This window comes from Aotus nancymaae, unplaced genomic scaffold (assembly GCF_030222135.1).
Source record: "Aotus nancymaae isolate 86718 unplaced genomic scaffold, 86718_ANA_hifiasm-v0.15.2.pri h1tg000014l, whole genome shotgun sequence".
In the NCBI taxonomy this organism is placed as follows: Eukaryota; Metazoa; Chordata; class Mammalia; order Primates; family Aotidae; genus Aotus; species Aotus nancymaae.
Genome location: NW_026988425.1, coordinates 73,969,003 through 73,991,580, shown reverse-complemented (window position 1 = coordinate 73,991,580; position 22,578 = coordinate 73,969,003). Strand labels below are relative to the sequence as shown.

Genomic DNA, 22,578 nt, shown 5'->3' with positions numbered 1-22,578 from the left:
GTGAGCCAAGATTGTGCCATTGCACTCAAGCCTGGGCTTTAAGTGACACTCTGTCTCAAAAAAAAAAAAAAAAAAAAAAAATCTGAAAGACCTTTAGGAAAACCTAATCTATTCTACATTGTCTGTATCTGAAGCTTCTCTCGTGACTGATGTAGAGATTTAAGGGTGTAGTATAGGATGTGGAATTCAGATGCAGGATTTTAGACATATCCATCCATCAGTGATATGTGGCAGCAGCTAGACCAGTCTTTCTACAATACCCCTTCCATAGCCCTGTATCTTCCTTTTATTATTTATTGTCTAACCTTACTTACAAGGAGAACTACAAACCACTACTCAAAGAAATCAGAGATGACACAATCAAATGGAAAAACATTTTATCCTCATGGATAGGAAGAATCAATATCATTAAGATGGCCATACTTCCCAAAGCAATTTATAGATTTACGTTCTCTTCCCATTAAACTACCATTGACATTCTTTACAGAACTAGAGAAAACTATTTTAAAATTCATATGGAACCAAAAAAGCCCAAGTAGCCAAGGCAATCCTAAGCAAAAAACAAAGCAACTAAGCTGGAGGCATCAAGCTACTTGATGTCAAACTATACTACTAGGTTACAGTAACCAAAACAGTTTGACACTGGTACAAAAAAGAGACACATAGACAGTGGAACAGAACAGAGAACCCAGAAATAAGACCATATAGCTACAATTATCTGATCTTTGACAAACCTCCTTTATTTCCTTTCAAGAGGAAATAAGGAGGAAAGATGCTTTTGAGGATCTTTTAAATAAAATCACAACAAATAAACATCAACAGTCTGTCACCCACAATTAAACAAGCCAATTTATTTATTACTAAAAAAATTCCTGTTTGTATATAGAAATTAGGAATCAGTGTGAAAGGATTATTTAGTAACTTCCATGTTGTCAAACAGAATTGAGAGGCTGAATCATGAGGATGCTGTGCTAAAATAGGTATCTAAGGGGAGATCTTAAACTTTTTTCCTTCAATGCCTTGAATAGAAGAAACCAAAGGAGTCTACAAATGCCTTATGCATGGTCTGAGAGAGTCATTAATGTGTTCAAAAATATTTGTTGGTTATCTACTATTTTAGGAGCTGAAGATACAGAGATTAACAAGACCAAAAGAAGTATATACAGAGGCCAGGTGCTGTGGCTCATGCCTGTAATCCCAGCACTTTAGGAGGCCAAGGAAGGCAGATCACTTGAGGTCAGGAGTTCAAGACCAGCCTGGCCAACATGGTTAAACCCCATCTTTACTAAAAATAGAAAAAAAAAATTAGCCAGGCATGGTGACATATGCCTGTAGTCCTAACTACTTGGGAGGCTGAAGCATGAGAACCACTGGGATCCAGAAGGTGGAGGTTGCAGTGAGTGGAGATGCCGCTGCTGCACTCCAGCCTGGGCAACAGAATGAGACTCTGTCTCAAAAAAATAATAAATTTTAAAAATGAAAATTTTAAAAAAGCATATACAGAGATAAGACAGAAAAAGTATATTATAGTAGTTTAATTTCAAGCGAAATTAGGAACAGCCATTTTTTAAGATCAATATCTCACACTTTATAATACACTCATATTTATACACAAATTTCATGTTTACAAGTACAAAGGCAAAGAACTGCAAAGAAGCTAAGCAACTGTATCATCAACTACATTTAATAGAATTAATATTGGTGTCCCCATTCCGTAGTTTAATCTAGAGGAAATGGTAGATGCTGTCTCACACATGGACTCCATTTTTGGTTTTAGAAGTTGGAGACTGTATGTGGTTCGGCAGAGGTCTGGGTTTCTAAAGAGATGAGCTGAAACTCCATTGTGAGGAACAGACATTTTTTGAAGCTGTTATTTTACCGTTTCTTCTCTACCTGTACACATACAGTGAATTAACGCAAAGATTTTTAAAATTACAAACAGGGATGCATTAATTTGTATGCCTTATTTTATTTGAATCTTTTTACTTGCTGAATGTTAGAAAATGGCAAATGCTAACAAAATTATTTGTCATTGCTAAAGTTTTAGATGCATGCATGTTTTCCCATATTAAATGGCTACTTTTCAGTTTCAACCCTACATTTTTTTTTTTTTTAACATTAAAGGATAGGTTGCAAAAGACAGGTTCTTTAATAGGTAATAGACAGACCTAAGTAGAAAAGTAGATATATGATACGGTCAGGTTGACAGATGTGGCTATTTATTGATAGTTGGACTTCTCATTGTATAGTCACTTATCTAATGATATTTATGTATAGTTCATAACTCTGTGTACCTCAGTATTGTGAGGCATAATCAAATGTCTACAACTGGTACACATATATAGTACATTTTCTGAAAAGTTTTATGGATATTAAATCATACATTTTTATAACTAGCATATGTAATATAAAGGAAACACGATGAATCCTGTTCACAGAGTTAAGAAATCTTTTTTATGATATAAATTCTTATCTACTTTAACTGTTCTATAAATAAGGATTTAAAAATTAGGCCATTTTATTAGCTCATTTCTGTGAAATAATGATTTGTTATAGTTGTATTATACATACATACATATGGACATGTATATATGTAGAAAGAGAGTTAGGAATTAGCTGTGAGCTAATAGGTAATTAAAAAGCAATATTTACCTTTTATTTATGTGTTTCTTGGTAAACCTGTTTGCAAATCAACAATACTGTCTTAGAAAACTTCCTTTTAATATCTTGCCCACAGTTCCTTATTTTCTATCAATTATATTATATTTAACCTCAAATTAGACAACTACTATAAAAAGAATTGAGTGAAGTAAAATCTTTACTTCTTTCCCAGACTGTACATTCATTCATTTACAAGAATGGTTCAGGATCTGTAATTTAGACACTTACATAACAGTCTCTGTTGTAGATACCTAATTAGTTAAATAGTTCAGCTGTTCTAGTACTGTTAGATAATACCTACTGGCAAGCATCTAGTAGATTTTGTTCATATGAATGGTAGGAATTAAGATTTCTTTCTTAGGAGTTGTAATTTTCATAAGATAAATTGGAAATAATTTTTTTTTTCTTGAGACAGTTTCATTCTTGTTGCCGAGGCTGGAGTGTAGTGGTGTGATCTTGGCTCACTGCAACCTCTGCCTCCCAAGTTCAAGCAATTCTCTTGCCTCAGCCTCCCAAGTGGCTGGGATTACAGGTGTCTGCCATCACACCCGGCTAATTTTTTGTATTTTTAGTAGAGACAGCGTTTCACCATGTTGGCTAGGCTAGTCTCAAACTCCTGACCTCAGGTAATCCACCCACCTTGGCCTCCCAAAGGCCTGGGATTACAGGCACGAGCCACCGCACCTGGCTAATTGGAAATAATTTTATTTGGTGGTATGGCAGTGACATTTTCTCAGATTTTAAAATTTATAAATTAAGCAGAGAAGTCACTTAAGTGCTTATTGAATGAATACATTTAAGTTCTGTAATATATTTGCATGCAGAAGAATGAAATTAGACCCTCATCTCATACTACAGACAAAAATCAAACTCAAAATAGACTGAAGACTTAAACATAAGACTGGAAACCATAGCGGTACTAGAAGAAAACATGGGTGAAAAGCTTCATGACATTGCTTTTCACAATGATTTCATGGATATGACCCCAAAAGCATAGGCAACAAAAGCAAAAGTAGGTAAGTGGTATAATATAAAACTAAAAAGCTTCTGCAAAAGAAACAATCTCAGAGTGAGGAGACAACCTAGGAATTGGGAGAAAAATATTTACAAACCAAACCTCTCATAAGGGATTAATACCCAAAATATATAAAGGAACTCAGACAACTCAATAGCAAGAATACAAATAACCCAATTACAAAGTTGGCAAAGGACACGAATAGAAATTTCTCAAAATAAAAGATACAAATGGCCAAGAAGTATATGAAAAAAATGCTCAGTGTCACTAATTATCAGGGAAATGCAAATTAAAACCCAAATGAGGTATCACTTGGTATCTGTTAGAATGGCTATTATAACAAAACACAAGAGCTAAGTGTTGGTGAGGATGTGGATGAAAGGGAACCCTTGTACACTGTTGGTGGGAATATAAATTAGTACAGCTATTATGGAAAACAGTATGGAGGTTTCTCAAAAAAATTAAAAATAGAACTACCATATGATCTAGCAATCCCACTATATATATGCACTGGGAATGAAATTAATATGTCAAAGAGATAGCTGCATTCCCATGTTCATTGGGAATGCTATTCAACCTTTAAAAAGAAGGAAATCCTGTTGTTATGCAAATTTGTTTTTTAAATTTTACTTTAAGTTCTGTAATACATGTTCAGAATGTGTAGATTTTTAATATAGGTATACATGTGCCATGGTGTTTTGCTGCACCTATCAACCTGTCAACTAGATTTTAAGCCCCGCATTCAATAGGTATTGGTCCTAATGCTCTCCCTTCCGTTGCTCTCCAACCCCTGACAGGCTCCAGTGTATGTTGTTCCCCTCCCTGTGTCCATGTGTTCTCATTGTTCAACTCCCACTTATGAGTGAGCATGTGCAGTGTTTGGTTTTCTTTTCCTGTGTTAGTTTGCTGAGAATGATGGCTTCCAGCTTCATCTGTGTCCCTGCAGAGAACATGATCTCATTCTTTTTTATGGCTGCATAAGTATTTTATGGTGTATATGTGCCACATTTTCTTTATTCAGTCTATCTTTGATGGGCATTTGTGTTGGTTCCAAGTCTTTGCTATTGTAAATAGTATTTCAGTAAACATACATGTACATATGTCTTTATAGTAGAATGATTTATAATTCTTTGTGTTTATACCCAGTAATGGGATTGCTAGGTCAAATGGTATTTCTAGTTTTAGATTCTAGAGGAATCATCACACTGTCTTCCAGAATGGTTGAACTAATTTACACTCCCACCAACAGTATAAAAGTGTTCCTGTTTCTCCACAGCCTCACCAGCATCTGTTGTCTCCTGACTTTTTAATGATGGCCATTCTGACTGGTATGAGATGGTATTTCATTGTGGTTTTGATTTGCATTTCTCTAATGACCAGTGATGATGAGCTTTTCTTCTATGTTTTTTGGCCGCATAAATGTCTTCTTTGGGAAAGGTCTGTTCGTATACTTTGCCCACTTTTTGATGGAGTTGTTTTTTTCTTGTATACTTGTTTAAGTCCCTTGTAGATTCTGGATATTAGACCTTTGTCATATGGGTAGATTGCAAAAGTTTTCTCCCATTCTGTGGGTTGCTTGTTCACTCTGATGATAGTTTCTTTTGCTGTGAAGAAGCTCTTTAGTTATATTAGGTCCCATTTGTCAATTTTGGCTTTTGTTTCCATTTCTTTTGGTGTTTTAATCATGAAGTCTTTGCCCATGCCTATGTCCTGAATGGTATTGCCTAGGTTTTCTTCTAGGGTTTTTATGGTTTGGGGTGTTACATTTAAGTCTTTACTCCATCTTGAGTCAATTTTTGTATAAGATGTAAGGAAGAGGTCCAGTTTCAGTTTTCTGCATATAATTAGTCAGTTTTCCCAGCACCATTTATTAGATAGGGAATCCTTTCCCCATTGCTTGTTTTTGCCAGGTTTGTCAAAGATCAGATCGTTGTAGATGTGTGATGTTATTTCTGAGGTATCTGTTCTTTTCCATTGGTCTATATCTCTGTTTTGGTACCAGTACCATGTTGTTTTGGTTATTGTAGCCTTGAAGTATAGTTTGAAGTCTGGTAGCATGATGCCTCTAGCTTTGTTCTTTTTGCTTAGGATTGTCTTGGCTATGTGGGCTTTTTTTTAGTTTCATATGAAATTTAAAGTGTTTTTTTCTAGTTCTGTGAAGAAAGTCAATGGTAGCTTGATGGGAATAGCATTGCATCTATAAATTACTTTGGGCAGTATGGCCATTTTCATGATATTGATTCTTCCTAGCCATAAGCATGGAATGTTTTTCCATTTGTTTGTGTCCTCTCTTATTTCTTTGAGCAGTGGTTTGCATTTCTCCTTGTAGAGGTCCTTCATGTCCCTTGTATTCCTAGGTATTTTATTTCCTTTGTAGCAATTGTGAATGGGAGTTAATTAATGATTTGGCTCTCCACTTGTCTATTGTTGGTGTTTAGGAATGCTTGTGATTTTGGCACATTGATTTTGTATCCTGAGACTTTGCTGAAGTTGCTTATCAGCTTAAGGAGTTTTGGAGCTGAGACAATGGGGTTTTCTAAATACAGAGTCATGTCATCTGCAAACAAAGACAACTAGACTTCTCTCTTCCTATTTAAATACACTTTATTTCTTTCTCTTGCCTGATTGCCCTGGCCAGAACTTCCAATACTTTGTTGAATAGGAGTGGTGAGAGAGGGCATCCTTGTCTTGTGCCAGTTTTCAAAGGGAATGCTTCGAACTTGTGCCCATTCAGTATGATATTGGCTATGGATTTATCATAAATTGCTCTTATTATTTTGAGGTATGTTCCATCAATACCTAATTTATTGAGAGTTTTTAACATGAATAGATGTTGAATTTTATCAAAGGCCTTTTCTGCATCTATTAAGATAATCATGTGGTTTTGTCATTGATTCTATTTATGTGATGGATTGCATTTATTGATTTGCAAATGTTGTACCAGCCTTGCATCCCAGAGATGAAGCCGACTTGATGGTGGTAGATAAGCTTTTTGATGTGCTGCTGGATTTGGTTTGACAGCATTTTATTGAGGATTTTTGCATTGATGTTCATCAGGGAAATCCTGTCTTTTTGAAAACATGGATGAATCTGGAGGATATTATGTTAAGTGAAATAATTGAGGCAGAGAAAGATGATACTGTATAATCTCACTTATACAGTCAGTCCTTACTATCTGTGGGTTCTGCGTCCAAGGATAAAAAATGTATGGAAAAAAAATCATAGAACAATAAAAAATAATACAACATAAAAAATACAGTATAACTATTTACATAGCATTTACATTGTATTGAGTATTAGAGTAATCTAGAGATGATTTAACTTACACAGGAGAATGTGTGTAGGTTATATGTAGATTCTATGCCATTTTACATCAGGGACTTGAGCATCTGTGGATTTTGATATCTATGGGGGTATTAGAGTCAATCCCTGTGGATACTGTGGGATGCTTGTATTTTTGATCCCAGCTTGGTTGAATCCAACCATGTGGAACCCACAGATAAGAGGCCCAACTGTATAGAAGCTAAAAGCATTGAATCCATTGGAAGCAGCATAGAATGGCAGTTACCATGGGCTGGCAGTAGGGAGCATTTGGGAGATGTTGGTCTAAAATAACAAAAGTTCAGTTAGTTAGATAGTAGGAATACATTCAAGAGATCTGTTGTACAATGTGGTAATGTGGTGACTAAAGGTATTAATAACAATGTGTTATGTATTTGAAAGTTGCTGAGAGAGTAGATTTTAAGTGTTCTCACCACACACAGAAAAGATAAATAGGTGAGGTAATGGATATGTGAATTAGCTTGATTTAGTCATTTCACAGTGTATGCATGTATCAAGATATCATGTTTTATATTACAAATATTTATATGACAAATAAAATTTTATACAATTTGTATTTATCAATTAAAAAATAAAGTTGCTGTTGTGTTCTCAAACTTTTATTTTAAATAGCTAAATGCTCCTTCCCTCCAAAAAACCTGATTAAAGTTAAGTCAGACAACAAACGATGAAAAAATATTTGTAGAGAATATACTGGAGTTTTAATATTTTTTTATATAGCCAAATACCTTAGATATTTGTTTAGAGTGCCACAAAGTTCATTCTTTTACTGGAGACACAAAGCTACCGTTATGATTGTTGATTGGAGGACAGTACTGTAATCAGGGCTTCTGAGGGAGGCACAGGGATATTTGGCCAGCTCCAAGTTGCCCATACTAGTTTCACTGCTTTACTTAGTTTTTCTGCCCCATTCATACTAGTTGGACTTCTACTGTTACTTCTTACTTTTATTAATGTTTCTACCTGTAGCTATAACTCTTATTTCCTTCTGCTCTTTTCCTACACACATTGGATATAATTGGAGAGTTTTTAATTTTAACAATGAATTATGAGCATTTCTTCATATCATTAAACATTTAGCAAAAATTATTTCCCCATCACATGTACATATCATAATCTAATTATTCCTCTTTTCTCAGATATTTAGATTGCCAGTTTTTCACTGCTATAGTTTTGTCCCTAGCATCATTATAAATTGTTTGACTTTCTGATTCTTTAGTATTTTAGAATAAAAATTGCTAGGATATAAAGGATGTAAAGGTTTAGTATTTAATTTTTTATTGCTTGTTTATTTTTTTCTAAATAGGAAATGTAAGCTCAGGGGAAGTAATCAAACAGAAGAAAAGTTATAAGGTAAAAAAGTCTCCCTCTTATTCTAGGCCCCCAGTCTCAAAAAGATGTGATTTGAACTCAAATGATTCCATGAGCGTAGGAAGCACGAGAACAACTTGTTCCAGTGCTTGTATGTACATAAAATATTTCTGTAATACAGTTGAGAGCATACTATACAAACTGGTCTGCACTTTTTTAAAAAAAAAAACTTAATACTTTCTTACATTGCCATATTATTTCCCTGAAAAGCTGTACCATTTACACTTCCACATTTCACTCTTATAGGCACTGAATGCTTTAATGTTTCTAAAGTCTTTGCTGCATTCATTAGTGAAAATTTAAAATTCTTTTTATCACTAGGAGGTTGAACTTCTTTTTTTGGAGTTACTTACTGACTATATGTAACCATTCTTCATTTTCATACTTTGGTCATTATTTGAAAATTAAGATCTTCATAGGTCTTCATATTCTGACATGTCATTTTATTTGTGCTCTTTATATATTAAACATATTAGCCTTGACACAAATATGTCTATATTAAATAGGATTGCAGATCCTATTTTCTCAGTTCTTTATTGCTTTTTAATTTTATTTTTGTAGGGACAGCAGTTGAACACTTTTATGTATTTCTTAATTTTTATATATCCGGCCAGGCACAATGGCTCATGTCTGTAATCCCAGCACTTTGAGAGGCTGAGGTGGGCAGATCATGAGGTCAAGAGATTGAGTTGACCAACCTGGCCAACATGGTGAAACCCCACCTCTACTAAAAATACAAAAATTAGCTGGGCATGGTGGCATGCACCTCTAGTCCTAGCTGCTTGGGAGACTGAGGCAGGAGAATCACTTGAACCCGGGAGGCAGAGGTTGCAGTGAGCTGAGACCACGCCACTGTACTCCAGCCTGGTGACAGAGGGAGTCTTTGTCTCAAAAAACGTTTTTTTAAAATATATCTTTAATTCCCTTCTAATTGTATATTTTTTAATTTAAAAAAACTGTCTTTTGTTAGAATCATGTGCAAAATAAAGAGTAAGTGGGGCCCTCCCACTCTTAAAATATAGGAGATTGAACTGAAGACCTATTCTAATCCAAATTACTATAGATATTGAATTCATGAAGCCTCGCTGAAGGAGATTTTACTGTCAGACCTGGAGACTGATACAATTCGAATTGTGGAATTTTATCACTTGGTTGTTGTGTCCAGTCTGCCTCCCATTGCAGTTGCGAGTGCATGTGTATGTAGTTGAGGGACAGTGAGTCTAGTGTGCATCACATGTGTAACTGTTATATAATGACCTCAGGCTTTGGCTCTTCTCTGTGTTCTTCCCATCTTAATCTCTACCTTCGTTAAGGAGTAAAGAAGGTGTTGAGCTGTAGCAGATATATTTTGCATTTCTGGCTTTGGCTCCCTCCCTAGAATTGTGGGTCATTATTTTGATGACTTGGTCATTGATATAGTTTAAAATTAGAATGAAATGAAGATAATTTAAAGATATATGATCCATGAATCATTGATAGGCTTTTTCATTAATCAATGTTTTAAAAAAAAAGACTGGTTCTACTTTTTGCAGCTTACTCTTACTGTATTTGTTAATTTGTTTCTATGTATTTCAATCACATAAGCTGCTGTGCTAAATAGCCATTCTGTATTTTAATAAAGTACTTAAATTTCTTAAAAATCATAGAAAGGAAAAGGAAAATGTTAATTCGAAAATATTACTGTTTAAATATTTGTGTATTCAATATTTATCTTTAAATTTTCACTGTTCAGTAATCCAAATGTTGCCTTTTTCTTTCTTTTCATGTTTTTATTAAGACATAAGATCTGGCTTTGTTGTTTATATTGGAGGACAATGATGCCATCATAGCTCACTGCAGCCTTGAACTCCTGGGCTAAGGTGATCCTCCTGCCTCAGCCTCCCAAATCAATGGGACTGCAGGTGTGTGCCATCACACTTGGCTAATTTTTAAAATATAAATATATATATATATTATATATATATAATACATGTATTTATTATATATAATACATATATTTATATTATAAATATATATAATAAATATAAATATTTATTATATAAATATGTATTATATAATAAATATATATTAAAAAATATATATATTTTAGAGATGAGATCTTACTATGTTGCCCAGGTTTGTCTCAAACTCCAGGGCTCAAGCTATCTTCCTGCCTCAGCCTTCCAAAGTGCTGGGATTATTCCCAGGCATCAGCCACTGTGTCCTCCTCAAAATGTTGCCTTCTTATGTTTGGTGATTTCACATGGCTAGACAGGATGCCAAGCTGTGATTTACCTGCATGAATGGAAAGTGTCACTCTTCACTGCCAGAATCATTTGTGTTCAGACAGCATCTTTTATTACAGGGCTTTCCCCCCAGTACTTTCTGGATTTTTATTTCTGGTGGACCAATGCCTATTTGTTGGGGAGCTAATGGGAAATACATGGTATCTATATCTGAAGCTACAGCAAATGTGATAGCTCCTGCTCTTGCTGTGACTCCTGATGGTTCCTCCAGAGCAGGAAGGAGGAAAGAAAGGAATGGCAAATGTGGGAGAGATGGTGTCCTTAGAATCCAATACATGATTTCATTATTGGCCAGAATTATAAAATTGTTATTACTTACTGTGCTTTCTAATCCTTTTGACAATACAAGCAAAATGTTAGTCCTCCCATTTGACACATGAGGGAACTATTCCATTCAAGGTGAATACAGGTATTATGAAAACAGATGGAGAAGGTGAATTTAACTTTAGACATGGTCAATTTAAGAGAGAAACATATTTTTAGAAACAAACTGGCCAGGCCCAGTCACTCATGCCTATATTATCAGCACTATGGGAAGCCTAGGCAGGAGGAACTCTTGAGTCTAGGAGTTTGGGACCAGCGTTGGCAACATAGCAAGACCTTGTCTCTACCAAAAAAAAATTAAAAATTAGTCATATGTGGTGGTGTGTGCCTGTAGTTCAAGCTACTCGAGAGGCTGAGGCAGGCAGGAACTTGGCTATGATCACACCAGTGCACTCCAGCCAGATGATAGAGCAAGACCCTGTCTCAAAAAAACAAAACAAAGCAAAAAGCACCAAACTTCAAACAGTTTAGTTTGGAGAAGCAGGTTTGGAACTTGGGACAGAGGATAGTGCTACAGGGATAGCTTTGGAAAATCCTATGCACAGAGGTGATAATTAAAATATTGGAGATTGGTTCTATCCATCTAACAAAGGACTAATATCTAGAATCTACAAGGAACTTAAACAAATTTACAAGAAAGAAATAACCCCATCAAAAGATGGGTGAAGGATATGAACAGATACTTCTCAAAGGAAGACATTTGTCTCCAGCCTAGGTAACAAGAGTGAAACTCCATCTCAAAAAAAAAGAAAAAAAAAAAAAAAGAAGACATTTGTGTGGCCAAGAAACATATGAGAAAAAGCTCATCATCACTGGTCATTAGAGAAATGCCAATCAAAACAACGAGATACTACCTCACACCAGTTAGAACGGCAACCATTAAAAAGTCAGTAAACAACAGATACTGAAGAGGATATGGAGAAATAGAATGCTCTTACACTGTTGTTGGGAGTGTAAATTAGTTCAACCATTGTGGAAGACAGTGTGGCGATTCCTCAAGAATCTAGAATCAGAAATATCATTTGACCCAGCAATCCCATTATTGGGTATATGCTCAAAGGATTATAAATCATTCTACTATAAAGACACATGCACATGTATGTTTATTGCAGCCCTATTCACAAAGCAAAGACTTGGACCAACCCAAATGCCCATCAAAGATAGACTGAATAAAGAAAATGTGGCACATATACACCATGGAATACTATGCAGCCATATAAAGGGAAGAGTTTGTGTCGTTTGCAGGGACATGGATGAAGCTGGAAACCATCATTCTCAGCAAACTAACACAGGAACAGAAAACCAAACACCTCATGTTCTCACTCGTAAGTGGGAGTCAAACAATGAGAACACATAGAATATCACATACCAGGACCTGTCGGGGTTGAGGGGCTAGAAGAGGGATAGGATTAGGAGAAATAGCTAATGTAGATGATGGGTTGATGGGTGCAGCAAACCACCATGGCATGTGTATACCTATGTAACCTGTATGTTCAGCACATATTATCCCAGAACTTAAAGTATAATAATAAAAAAAGAATGATACAATGGACTTGGGGGAAAGGGTGGGAGGGGGGTAAGGGATAAAAGACAACAAATTGGGTACAGTATATACTGTTGGGGTAATGCATGCACCAAAATCTCACAGATCACCACTAAAGAACTTACTCATGTAACCAAACACTGCCTGTTACCCAAAAACCTATGAAAATTAAAAAAAAAAAAAGGAGATTGCTGATCATGTATTATGGAGTCATCATGGCAGTAGAGTTAATTAGTTGTTCACCCATGCATTACTACCTGACACTTTTTGGAGCATAGATTCCGATTGCCTGAGGAGCATTAATTTTGTTCAAAGGAGATTGCAGAACACGAATATATGAGGTAGCATTATAAAGAGGTTTTCTCAGCCTAGTCCCACTTTATCACCCTCTTGGTAACAATGAGCTGCTACAGCACAGATTCTAATGGTAGGAGGATGGGCTTACACCCTTGGAAGATACTTGAGAATCTCCAGTAGAAACCCTTACCCCCCATTTTTCTCAGTCCCTTCCAATATAGGTTTTTGAATCACTGTTTTAGACTTAGAGAGAAAGTGGGAGCTATCACTTTTAATTTTACTTGTAAAGAGGTATCCTTTTTGTTACTTAGGTAAGGAAAACTTAGAAGAAATATATTACCCCCATTAATATGAAAAAGAAGACATTACAAGGAAGTAACTCACTTATCTTAAAGGAATGGGGTTTATTGAAAGGACACAGCCACAGAGGTACTCTGGCCTTCACTGTTCTGAGGTCTGTTCTCTCCCTACCAGGCCTGTGATGGTGCCCCTGCTTCATTCACTCTGTGCCTCTCACTTTCAAACTCCCCAACCTTGGTGGGCCACCTTTATTGTTCAGCCTTTTACTTAGGCCAGGATTGCTTTCCTAACAACTGGTTTGTCTCTAGGCCCAAGGTTTACAAGCCAGATGAAGTTACCTGAGGCTATGTTTTGCTCAGGCAGTAGGACAGGACTGCCACTGGCAGGCAATTTTGAGGCTCCAGTCTATCCAAGAAGATTTTACAAATATTCTCATTTTCCAAGACAAAATTTGCCATCATGGGTACTGAATCATGTGATAGAATTGAGTGTCACTAGTGGAGGGAACAAGGTGTGGGGTATGTGTTTGAAGAATGTGTGGTAAGAATCACCAGCAGGATTGTTTGTTTGAAACTACAGAAATATTCCAATTTCCTGTATCCCTTATGATGTACTTTGGGTGATAAGCCATACTTACAGAGGGAGATACTGCTATGCTACTGAAAGGAGCCTGCTAGATCCCTTATTGTGTTAGGGTAGGAAAAAGAGTTGAGAAGCACTGATCTAGGAAGTGTCATTCAGTTTGAATATGTTACGAGATGTTTCTAAATTACATTCATCCTCACTGTCAATTGTGAGTAACTTTAACAAGTCTACTCTCTCAAGGTGCTTAGTAGCTACAGAATAACTCTCTTTTTACCAATTGGCAACTTTGGAATGGGGAAAAAATTAAATGGACAGAGCGACTGAATTTGTACACGCTTTCTCTTTTCATGACAGATGCATGATATGTTTTCATGAAAATAAAGAAAATACTCATTTTTGTAAATGCCATCAATCTTTAACAGTCAAAAGTTTGCTTGGCAAGAGAAATGGTACAACTATACAGAATTGTGGTTATTGTTACATTGTATTGTTTACTGTAAACCTGGCTCAATATTGGTAAATATAGTGTAGTAGAAACTGAACTGTTGTGAGCTATCTGGGCATTGGTCCAAAATATCATTAAAAATACTGCCTCAGACTAATTTGGGTTTATGAATAATATTTTGTTAACAGCTAAACTGAAATTGAGCCACATGGTGTAGCCTAAAAATTCTGAATCCACAAGATAATGAGAGCAGTTTGTGTATACAACACATTCAACATTCTATATTTGAGCTATAAATGTATACTTAATTTTGTTAACCTTTAAACTGTAAGCTCCCATATGCTTAATACGATCTGATATCTTTAAAGTTTACATAATGCTGTAGTTTGCTGTGAATTTGAATGCCTTATAAACTAAAGTATTACCGGTTTAACAAATCTAAAAAATAAGGAGAAGTTGCTGAGCAAATATTAAAATGGATATTCAACACAAGTTTTGGCATATGGTTCTACAAACAGCTAGAATATTTAACATTCGCCAAACAGATTGAAGGGCAGACATAAAGTGTTGGGAAAGTCCACCAACTTAATTTATTTCTTTTACTAATGAAAGGTAATTGTGCCTTCAAATGGAATTTAGAGATTATTAATAGTAGATACAGCAAAGAGAATGAGCTGATAAGTGAGATCATTCAAGAAAAAAATCTCTATATATTTCTTGCCAAGAAAAGATATATTTGTCTTTTTCTTCATGTGCTATTTTTAATTAGTTTAAGTTCTTTCTGAACATGCATGTATTATTAATAATTCCTATTGAAATGGTATGGGAAGGATTTATTTTTGGTCACTGTTAGCGTGTAAAATATTTCAGCAATGGAAAGAAGATATGTGCATTTTTTTTTTTTTTTGAGATGGAGTCTTACCCTGTCACCCAGGCTGGAGTGCAGTGGCGCCATCTTGGCTCACTGCAGCTTTTGCCTCTGGGTTCAAACGATTCTCCTGCCTCAGCTTCCCAAGTGGCTGGGATTACAGGTTCCCGCCACCACACCCAGATAATTTTTGTGTTTTTGGTAGAGACGGGGTTTCACCATGTCGGCCAGGCTGATCTTGAACTCCTGACCTCATGATCCACCCACCTCAGCCTTCCAAAGTGCTGGGATTACAGGCATGAGCCACCATGCCCAGCCAATATGTACATTATTTAAAGAATGAATTTTAATATTCTTCTTCTCAATAAATATTTTATTTGTTTTCCAGGTTAGCACTCTACGTATATGAATATCTGCTCCATGTAGGAGCTCAGAAATCAGCCCAAACATTTTTATCAGAGGTACGTTGTATATATTTTCTGTATTGCATTTTGGTCTCATATAAATTAATGAAAAACATACTATAACAATTATTTGAAAAAAGTTTTATTGTTATGTATTATATAGTGAATTCTCAGTTATCAGTATACATAGTATAAGTAGATTATGTATAAACATTTTTATCTCAAAATGCCACTTCTGTGCCACTAAACCTTCTAGTCAACTGACCAGCCATTTTCTCCTTTTAGAAATGGAAAGTAATATTAGCATGACAACAATAATCAAGAAACCAAATTTTAAAAATTTGCTTTAAAAGATTTGTGAGAGTTATAAACCCTCCACCATATCTCTAGTTCTGACAATATCATAATTTTGGAAAATGTGGGTTTTGTTTGTTTTCATTTTGTATGGATAATAGCTAATTGATTTTAGTTAGAAAGCGTTTTGATAACCTTATTTCAAATTCTTCTCTTTCTCTTCTCCACCTTGACTTTCTTTCTTTTAAAAAGTTTCAACTTTTATTTCGGATAAGGGGGTACATGTGCAGGTTTGTTACATGGGCATATTACGTGCTGCTGAGGTTTGGGGTATAGATCATCTCATCAGGTAGTAAGCATAGCAGCCAATAGGTAGTTTGCCGTCCATGCTCCCCTCCCTCCCTCTCACCTCTAGTCTGTAGTGTCTAGTGTTCTCATGTTCATGTCAATGTGTGCTCAGTGTTTAGCTCCCACTTAGAAGTGAGAATTTGCAGTATTTGGTTTTTTGTTCCTGTGTTAATTTGTTTAGTATTATGGCCTCCAGCTTGATCCATCTTGCTCAAAAAGACAATAATTTCATTCTTTTTTAGTCTGTGTAGTATTCCATGGTCTATATGTACCTCATCTTCCTCTAATCCACCACTGATAGGCACCTAGGTTGATTGGGATTTGACCTTTCTTACAATGGTTCTTCTTTGTCTCCCGTCTATGAGGTTGATGAGGATTTTATTGAACTCTGTTATGTGCCAGGCACACAATCTGCCAAGGTATTTTACATATATTATCTCTGATTCTTATAAGAAATTTGCAAAGCAAGTTATATTATTTCTGTTTTATTGATGAGAACAACAGGGCTCAAAGTGTTTATATAACTGACTCACGGTCACAGAGCTTAGTTAGTGTGGAACTAGAATTCAGACTCAGGTCTATGTTAATTCCAGTGTTTTTGTTTTTCCTCTATATCTGTGCTGTCTAATATTATAAACACTAGCCATATATGGATTTTTGAGTACTTGAAATATGACTAATCCAATTAAGAAGTGCTATATGTGTGAAGTACACACTGGATTTTGAAGACAGTGTGAACAAAAGCATATAAAATATCATTAATAATTTAAAAATTTTGGTCATTGCAGTGATAATATTTTGCCTATATTAGGTAAAATAAAATATTTTACCTTTTCTTTTTAAGGTAAAATGTTTTACCTTAATAAAATTTTTTTTTTATTTAAGAAAAATAAAATATTTTTCTTTTCTTTTTTGCCTATATTAGGTAAAATAAAATTAATTTTGCCTTTTCTTTTTAAATGTTGCTATTAAAAGCTTTAAATTAGATGATAGCACATTGTATTCCTGTATCAAAATACGTACCCCATAAATATATGTACTACTATGTACCCATAAAAATTACAAAATAAAAAAATTTTAAATTCTACATGTGGGTCTTATTTGTGGCCCATGTTCCTATTTCTGTTGGATAGTGCTGCTTGAAATTATATCATCTCTGGTGATCTCACCGGTTTGGTCCCCAGCACGTCAGGAGCACAACAGACAACTCATTGCCAGTAGTTCCCTACCTGAGGTATAGCCTTCTTGAGATTCAACTGCTCCTCAAAAGTAAACAAACGCACACAACCCCCAGTCTTATTTCTAATTAATTAGTATACGTAAATTTGTAGGGCTTATTTGCAGATAAGGAATTTTAGAGGTTTGGTCAGAACATGTAAGAACTTGTTTTACTATAGAAGGAATATATGCAGTATAATAAAATTTTGATTTCAAAAGTTTATTCAAATCAAAACAAAAATTTGTTGTATCTATGTTTAATTAAATCATTAATTAGAAGACTTAGGGCTATGACCTTTCTAAGTCACATTCACTGATATTATAGAAGTGATTGAGATTGCAAAAAGGATGTCTTTTTGTATTCTTAACCACTGTCAACTTACAGAGTATTTAAAAGAATCTATAGTGGACTATGGAAATTTTGAATTTTTGTTTTATTGCAGTAGGAACTTAATGAAAAGATTTAATGATCTCTTTCCTTGTATCAAGGACCATTTCAAATTGGTTCACTTTGCTTAATCCTCAGGGGTTCCCAAAACTTTATTTTCTTATCAACATTATAAGATATTAGATACAGTGATTATTAAACCTCATCAAAAAAGAAAACTGTTGCTAACTTATTCAAGGAATTTTAGGTATTTGGATTCAAATAGATTATTGGCTTGAGCAAATAACTAGATACTAGACTCCTAGGCTTTGCGCTCAGTGGAAAATCTATATACAGAATTTCTAGGACTATTTGGTGGAAATGAAATTAGACTTTCAGAAGAGATTCACACATATTGACAAGCATTTATCATTATTTTATTTTCTCTGGCTGCATTTGGAATACAAAACTGAGGATTTCTCTGAATTATTAGTCTCCGTCACTTTCAAAAGAGGTGTCAGTTAAACTGAAAACAAACTGTTATCACCAAGAAGACACATTATTCTGGACTTTGGAGATGAGTGTATGTGATTTTCAGAACTATTCTTTACTTTCTAGGTTGCCAAACTCTGAACGGCACTGTAAAAATGCATTCTCAATACCTAAATAACCAATGTAGGGTAATGGCTAAATTAATTGAGCTGTTAAGTTTTTCATAATGTAAAATAATAAGTTAGATCTATTTGGACTTATGTAGATAGACTTCCAAAACATTATCTAGAAAAAGAAGGAAGCCAAATTATGCCATGTATCTGGAAACTCTAGATCATAAAGTAATGCTGTATATTTTTGTGGGTACATATTTATGAATGTAAAGTATAGGAAAAGTTCTGAATGAATATACATGGCAGACTAGTTGTTTCTGGGAGTGGGGACATTAAAGGGATCAAAGGGATTTTATCCTTAGTCGTAGAATTCTTTTAAACAAGGAATACATATATTATTTGCACAGTTATTAAAAATAAAAGGAAAGAGAAAATACGTTCTCTTAAATTATCTGAACTTAAAAGATGGGAGCCTGGAGATAGATTTGTGATAAGCCATTGCCGAGTATATCCGAGAGTTTTTGGTAATTTCATTTGGTTAAATTACAATAGTTTGCTATTTCTTCCCTCATATTTTACGTTCCACAGTATTTAGTTGCTTGGGTTTCCTGTATACCGTAGGGCTTCTGTCATCTAGGCTATTTACTCAATGGCATATTCCATCTGCCTAAACTCTCCTCCCCTCTCTACCTTAGAAGGAGCTTTTCCTAGAAAGGTTTTCCCAGGGTTTCATCTAAGCTGACAGTATATTCTACAGGGACCTGTGCACGAAGACTTTTGCATACATGCCAGGAAGTTGGATTTTATCTTTGGCAAAAGGGAGCCTTTGAAGGTTTTAAAGTTAAAAAAAGAAAATGACATCATTAGGTTTGTACTCTGCTGTCTTGGTGCCTTTTCCCCCTCTCTGTGGATGGTTAAAAAAAGGAGAATACCCCGTTTAGGGTTGCTTTCTCTCTGAGTTTCTCTTGACTCAGGTGGAAAACTTAATTAAGGCTGCTTATTTAGAATGACTTCTTAACTAGTCTGAGTAGTAAGAAAACAGTCTTACCTAAAGACTAGAAATCCTTTCTAGTCTACCCCCAGGTTTTTACCTAAATCAAAATAGTTTTACAGGAATGTAAAATAGGGAGACCAACTTATTTGAGTTGGTTATTATAATAAAAAGGAAATGATTGAAATGGTACCAATTATTATCAATTATAACATTGTCCAATGTTCTCACCCTGGTTCAAGACAAAGTAGACTACTACTTCCAAATTTGACATTCTCCCTCTGGATGGATGAGGCTACAAATGACCGTGATGTTAATGAGCTCTTCTCAATCAGGTTTTACCGTGCTGGGTCACTTCTGTCATTAGTATAGGCTTGTTCTTTTGGGTGAAGTTGTGAGAAGGCCAACTGGAACTCCAGCCATCATCTGAACAAGCAAGATGTGATCTCAGCTGCCCAATCTTGATTTTCTAAAAATGCCCTTGACCTGGGTTATCAGAAATTAGACTGCTCTTGATGGTTTTGTTATCAGTCAGAAAAGTGGGGTACACTTATTAATCCAGTCATTTTTTTCCTTAATTAAATGAAAAAATGCCTAACAATAGAAACCAAAACATTTCTCTAACTAGTTTGTGCCAACTAGCTCAGTGTGGCCTCTGATTCATGATAGATTTTAAACCACTACCAGAATCCAAAATATAGTTTATGTGGCTTTTCATTTTAAGGGGAGAAAATGGAATATTATTTAGAAATATTCTCAATACAAAGCCCTTTCTTTGCTTTATCTTTGTTATTTTTCAACATTTAATAATTACAAACAGAATGCTAAGGAATCTTCTTTCCAATTCTACATTAACTTTTGTTACTTTAGATTCATTAAAAGCTATCCTTTTTCTGGTTATATCATTTCATTATAAAAAGATAATAGCCTCTCTTCCTTAAAGTTTTGCATGGTATTCATGTCTCAGAATGAGGCTCAATATCCTTAACATATGAAATTAAGAATTAAAGTTTTGTAAAGATTCTAGATTTTTTTCCCTTTCTTAAAATTTTTGCATTGTTTATAACTAGCCCTTGTCTTAAGTTAGCCTGAAATAGAGGTTTAAAAACATCTAAGGGATTCCTTCTTCAGATTTTATTAGGATTACTAAATTATTGAGCATCATAGACTCCAAAATTCTGTTCTCACTGTTTGTGTTTTACCTATATGAAGAGAGAAAATATTAATTAGTATTTCCTAACCAGTCTCTTGAACTTTGATTTTGAGGCAATACAGTACAGGAGGTAAAAGCAATTTGCTTTGGGCCAGACATCCTTGGTTTAAATTACATTCTACATCTTATTTACTTACTCAGTTTCCTAGTATAAAATGATGATAATTGTAACAGCACTTTAATTATGCTGTGGTTTAAATGAGTTAGTATATGTACATTGCTTATAATAGTGCCTGGTATATAGTAAATGCTCAAAAGTGTTATTTTTAAAAATCTTGGCCAACTTTTTTCTATCTTCTATAGTTTCTTATTTAAAAAAATAGAGGCATAAACATATGCCTGATGTGTACATGTGTGTTCCAAGTGTCTGTCACTTGGATGCCCATAATCCTACTGTCTGGTATTACCCTTTCTATCAAAATGGCTCCAGCTCTAATCGCTAATATTGTAGGTTGTCGCAAGTCTTCTCCGGTATCTGTGAGGCTTTATTGGGTGCTTAGTGTTTTTGTGCTGTAATTTCTTGCTCCTGTTGAGTGATTATAGCCCCACTCTGATTCTCTCTTTTATGAGCGATCCCTTTTTTGTGTCTGAAGTGTTCTGTTTTTCTCATGGCTTGAGAGGTCCACTAACTCATTGCTCTTTTGTATGAAAGAGTCTTACTTAAGGTTGAAGGATAACCAAAAAGATTAAGCATTGTACAATACCGGCACCAACATTAAATTAAATACTAGACATAGGTTACCTTAAATTATTTGGTCTCCTTGCTACAGGGAATTTTTCAGTAGCTGCTTTCCTCAGCATGCCTTTGCCTTCTATCTTGTTGACTTCTCATAACCTCTCTCATTTTTCCTTTTCTGAATCCTTCCAGACCCCAAACATCTCCCCAATAGACCATTAGCAACTTCCTAAATTCTTACTACATAGAAAGTCAAGTATTTGTTTTCCTCTCTGCATTCTTCCTTTCGCACCATTCCTAGGGGCCTCTGTCTTTGCATCAAACAATAAAAACAAAAATAGAAAGGATCCATTAAGGAGTTTTCCCAATAAAAGGTAGTCCTCTTTAGGAAGACTTCTTTCTTCCTTCTAAAAGAAAGCAGCACTGTTCAATGAAACTTTTTGTGATTATGGAAATGGTCTCTAATTTTCGTTGTCTAATAAGGTAGCTGCTAGTTATGTGTCACTATTGAGCACTTTAAATATGGCTAGTGCAGCCCCGAGGAACATTCAGTTAATTTTAAACTGAAATAGCCACATGTGACTATTGAGTATCATGTTGAACAGCACGGTTTTAGATTATCTGCTTCAAAGTATAGTCAGCTTTTTCTTCCTGTTAAACATCTATTGCCTTTAATTTTTTGCATTAAAATGTAAAAATTTTTACTTCAATTTCAATTTTTTTTTTACATTTAGTTTAGTATATAGATGTACGAGAGATTTTAGAAAATTGGTGGGAACAGTAGCTTTTATCTAAATTAGACATCTCAGGAATATAGAAACATACATAGTTATACAGGTTATTTTCTTAAGACAGGAATTCGTGTTATTTTATTGTATTAAAAGTTGTTTTTTGGGGACTGGGCACTGTGGCTGACACCTGTAATCCTAGTGCTTTGGGAGGCCAAGGCGGGCAGATCATGAGGTCAGGCGATCAAGACCATCCTGACCACGGTGAAACCCCATTTCTACTAAAATACAAAAATACCAGCCAGTTGTGGTGGTACCCACCTATAGTCCCAGCTACTCAGGAGGCTGAGGCAGGGGAATCACTTGAACCTGGAAGACAGAAGTTGCAGTGAGACAAGATCGCGCCACTGCACTCCAGCCTGGTGACAGAGCAAGACTCCATCTCAAAAAAGTTATTTTTTGGATATTGGTTTAAATTAAAAATTATGAAGGATTTATGTGTACTGTGAAAAGTTTGGAGCCCATGACCTTCAAACCTGCTGCTGCGTTGTTGGAGATGCTGTGGAAGTGGGTCTGGATCTGCTGAAGAGGTCCCACATTGACAAGACTAGAACCCCTAAAAAGGTACTGCTGTCATTCAGAATTGTTCTACCCCTGCTTCACTTTTCGAGCCAGAGGCAGGAAGCTTCTCTTTTTCC

At 35.2% G+C, this 22,578-nt stretch overlaps 1 protein-coding gene across 4 annotated transcripts in view; it reads left to right on the top strand.

The window, feature by feature from the left end:
- SSBP2 (single stranded DNA binding protein 2) overlaps nucleotides 1-22,578 on the top strand; it is a 336,503-nt gene that overhangs the window by 79,008 nt on the left and 234,917 nt on the right. For all 4 annotated transcript variants that reach the window (XM_012477556.3, XM_012477555.3, XM_012477552.2 and 1 more), the window contains exon 2: nucleotides 15,425-15,497. In XM_012477556.3, the coding sequence (XP_012332979.2) occupies nucleotides 15,425-15,497 (73 nt within the window). The remainder of the gene's footprint in view (nucleotides 1-15,424; nucleotides 15,498-22,578) is intronic.